The following is a 3,926-nucleotide window of genomic DNA, read 5'->3' as shown; positions in this document are numbered from 1 at the left end:
GATAAGAAGATTAGCACTTTGTTTTTTGGCAAGGTTGGGTTGTGATGTGGAACCTTTTGATCTATGCATTTGTCTCGAATTTGTGAAATGATCCAAGTGTTTAGAAGAAGCTCAAAAAGAAGAAACAACTTCAAGGAGGAAAACTTACAAGATTATCAAATTATAGTTATTAACAAATCATAAAGACTGACTTAACCTTTTGAATTAGTTACAAACATTAATCATATATAACGTAAAAGTAAGAGCTAATATACAAGACTGTGATCTTTTAGAGGGGGAATTTAAGGTTTGGCCTATCTAATCCTCAAGAGTATGTAGAGATAATGGGTGCTACACAAGGGACCTTGGAAGTAAGTCCTTTGTACTTGGGCCTTTATACAATAAAGATGATGCATATGTATGCTTTTTGCATATTTAAGATTTGTAATAGTGGGAACACTTTTGAATGAAGTGAATCAATTATTTTACTTGTTATTATTCATATATTATGGTGTAAAAAGGTGGCTTAAATTGTAATTTTCTTTTGTAGATATCATTACATAGGTATAATTAGTATATCTTATAGATTGCTATATACATTAATTAATTGGAAGGTATTTAATAAATGATAATTATATTTGCAAGAAATGAAGGTCAACTTTTCTTAAAATAAATTAATATTGGAGTAACACCTCTCCTAGCCCATCATTTGCCTTAGGATGAAATTATAATTTATTATCTATAGGGGAATAATTTACTATAATAATTTATTATCTACATATGGGACTAATTTACTACAATAATGGTGAAAAATGCTATAATTGAATGTTTCTCGTGAGATTTTCCTAGTAAATCATAAAGGTGAAATTGTATTCAATTTTAGTTGGACTACATGGTTGACTAATGGATTTAGTGAAATAACCTCTTTTATTTGCTCACAAATCAATTTGTAATTGGTAAAAACAAGCTAATTGACATAGTTATACAAACAAGATATAACTTAGGTTTACTTTCTAAAGAATCTTAGTGTGAATTACTTATGCATGTTAGGGGGCTAGCACAATACTTGTAAAAATATACAATAGTACCATACACTAAGAGTTCATTGTACATAAAATAGACCACATTAACATTGCTTTTAAAGCTAATGCCATATTGTGATTTTTTGGAAGGTAAGTTTGTTTCTAGTCATCAAAGTTACTTGTGATTCGCGTCCTTCGGCATAGTTACAAATGATTGATTATCACATCAATTTGGGGAAGATGATAGAATCTCATTATTTAGAAGGTAACAAAGATTTTGTTGCTAATTATCATTAATGTTACTTGGAATTCACATCCTTTAGACACGTTAAAAAATTGTATTTGAGATGAGATTATTTGAAAAGGAAAGCAAACCTGGAACTTGTATGGGTAGGATCACCAATGCTTGATGGTATGGATTTGATCATCTTTGTGAAGATAATATATTAACTATTGTTTCCATTACCTTGGAAAAGGGTTTCATGTGATTGTGATGTCTAAGATCACACACCATTGGAGAGTATTCAAGCCAAGAAATGTAAGGTGCAAGGAAACCTTTGAAGGTAAGAAGGCCTGAGGCATCTTGAAGATAATCAAATAAAGTTTTAATTGAAGTCATGGACTCATTGATTGAGATATTCTGTAAGGGAGATACTTGTTAGGCCAATGACCTCAAGTTGTTCAATAACAAGAATAGGGGGTCAAGCTTGTAGTGATGCTACTTGCAAGAATAGGGACCAATGACCTCAAGTTCAACACCAAGAATAGATCAGGTCAAGCAATTGCATTTGGTGGGTGTTGCTACTTACAATGATGCTAATGTGTGAGAAACGACATGTGAGGATATTGACAAGAACTAGGAGGAGAAAGAAAAGAAGAATATGATTATAACTAATTGTCAAGCAAGTGAGAGTGGGGGTGGATTAAGGGACAAAAGGGTGGTAGTGCAATGATGATGTGAGTGGATGAAGGTATTTATGTGTGTGGTTGTGCAATGATGATGAGTGGATGAAAGTAATTATGTGCGTGGCTGCTAGATTCAGGTGGATGATAGGGGCGTTGAGGGGATATGTGCAGTGGGTGTTAGGGCTAGGGTTAGGTGTTGATTATATGAAGGGGGGTGAGGGGATATGTGGGGTTAGGGTTAGGGTTAGGGTTAGGGTTAGGGTTAGGGTTAGATGAGAAGGAGTTGGTGTATATAATGTACTAGGAGTTGGTGAGGGTGGAGCCAACTTGGACGTCGAAGGTCTTGGGCTTGTGGGGCTCGGGGGCGGGGAGCTTGGGGACGACGATGGTGAGGACACCGTCCTGGCAGGCGGCGGAGATGGAGTCCAGGTTGACGTGCGTAGGCAGGTTGAACTTCCTCATGAACTTCCCCGCGGGCCTCTCCACCCTCACGTACTTCACGTCCACATCCTTCCCCGCGTGGTCCATCTCCCTCTTCCTCTCCCCGCTTATCTTCAGTATCGTGTCGTTCTCGATTTGCACCTGCCATCCATTGATTATCATTCATTCACTCATGTGCATATACTCATCATTACCATCCCGCGCGGCGCTTGATTAATCATGGGATGATTTTAAATGCCAGATGTTAACATTAGTTATCTTGATGCATGAAGCGGATGATAATGGGCAGAAATACTAAATAATGGTGGTGATGAATGTTGCTAGATCAAAGAGGTTAATAATTATCGATAACGTATTCACAACAAGAGTGCAGAGGTTCGCATCTCCAAGTCTCACTGCAGATATCCATTACTCTCTTTCATGATATGATTCAAGAATATTTATCATCATATGACTGCGATGAGAGCGTCCCTAGACGGACGTCTCACTGCAGATATCCCACTATTCCCGTTAAAAGCATTCATTATCGATATATTTCAAAGCATTTATCATCATGTTAGTACACCGAGAGAGTCCCAGATAGATAGCTCACTGTAGATATCCAGTATTCTCGTTATCACACTATACTACCGAGAGCGCCCCTACTTAATAGATACCTCCCTGCTGATACTTCATGGATCATCGTGACGAACTAAACCCTGATGTTCATCGTTCTTTGCAAAATATACTGCTCTACAGCCACATGGTCGATACATTCCCACGAATGTAAGGCACTCATGTACTTGACCTGTCACGATCTTAGATATAGAAACCCTTTCATGTTTAGGTTACAAAACCTGTGTTAAAACCTTGCTAGAATACGCAATATCACGCAGCCAAGATCCTCTGCAAAAGCGAAGAAGGTGGTAGGACATGGAATAGTCGTTATATCTAATCCATCCGGATTATCTTCATCTAATCTTGCAGGATAAACATAGAAATGTTCCAAAAGAAGGCCGGTCGGCCTTGATCGACGTCGCCATGACTGCAGGATATTAAGCATAAGATGGAGGTTAAGAAAGAGGCCTTGATTAACAATTAATCACCTTGACTTCGGTATTCCTGAGGCCAGGCACATCAATCACGAAGATGTAAGAGCTGCTGAGCTCTTTCACATCCACAGGTGCGCTTGTAGCCATGTCGAGCAGATCACGATGAGTTGAATACGAAGAAGGGACGGTGACGATGTATTACTATGCAGTTATATTGTATGAGGAGCGGCGCAGTACTACTATCTCGATCTCTGTCGCTCCTCTGATCAAGAGCTTTTTTTTGCTCCGCCGATCGATAAAACCTATCGAGATAAGCCCACTGAATGGACGCGGCTCTTAGATTGATCGTGTGTCCCTCCGCTTATCAGGTTAGTGGAATTCTACAATACATTTGAAAGAGAGAAAAAGTGTGCATGAATATGATTATTATCAAGGCCTAAATATGATGCGATGCCCCGTATTTCATTTCTTTGGATTAAGCCTCAAAGTATCTAGACATCAAGGTATGTTATACACAATAGCAATGATAGATGGTGGATGCCTTCTT

The 3,926-nt window shown here is 38.3% G+C and overlaps 1 protein-coding gene across 1 annotated transcript; it reads right to left on the bottom strand.

Moving 5' to 3' along the window:
- Positions 1 to 2,160: 2,160 nt before the first annotated feature.
- Positions 2,161 to 3,672, bottom strand: LOC148037198 (17.3 kDa class II heat shock protein-like). Its single transcript, XM_087677258.1, has 2 exons — positions 3,434 to 3,672; positions 2,161 to 2,489 (listed from the first exon to the last, which is right to left on the bottom strand). The coding sequence occupies exons 1-2, from the start codon at positions 3,524 to 3,526 to the stop codon at positions 2,208 to 2,210; spliced, it is 375 nt and encodes a 124-aa protein (XP_087533384.1). The 5' UTR covers positions 3,527 to 3,672; the 3' UTR covers positions 2,161 to 2,207.
- Between the last annotated feature and the right edge of the window lie 254 nt (positions 3,673 to 3,926).

This window comes from Lygodium microphyllum, chromosome 4 (assembly GCF_053477565.2).
Source record: "Lygodium microphyllum isolate KBCC chromosome 4, Lygodium_microphyllum_v1.1.10, whole genome shotgun sequence".
Classification (NCBI taxonomy): Eukaryota; Viridiplantae; Streptophyta; class Polypodiopsida; order Schizaeales; family Lygodiaceae; genus Lygodium; species Lygodium microphyllum.
This window is presented reverse-complemented; position numbering and strand designations above follow the sequence as displayed.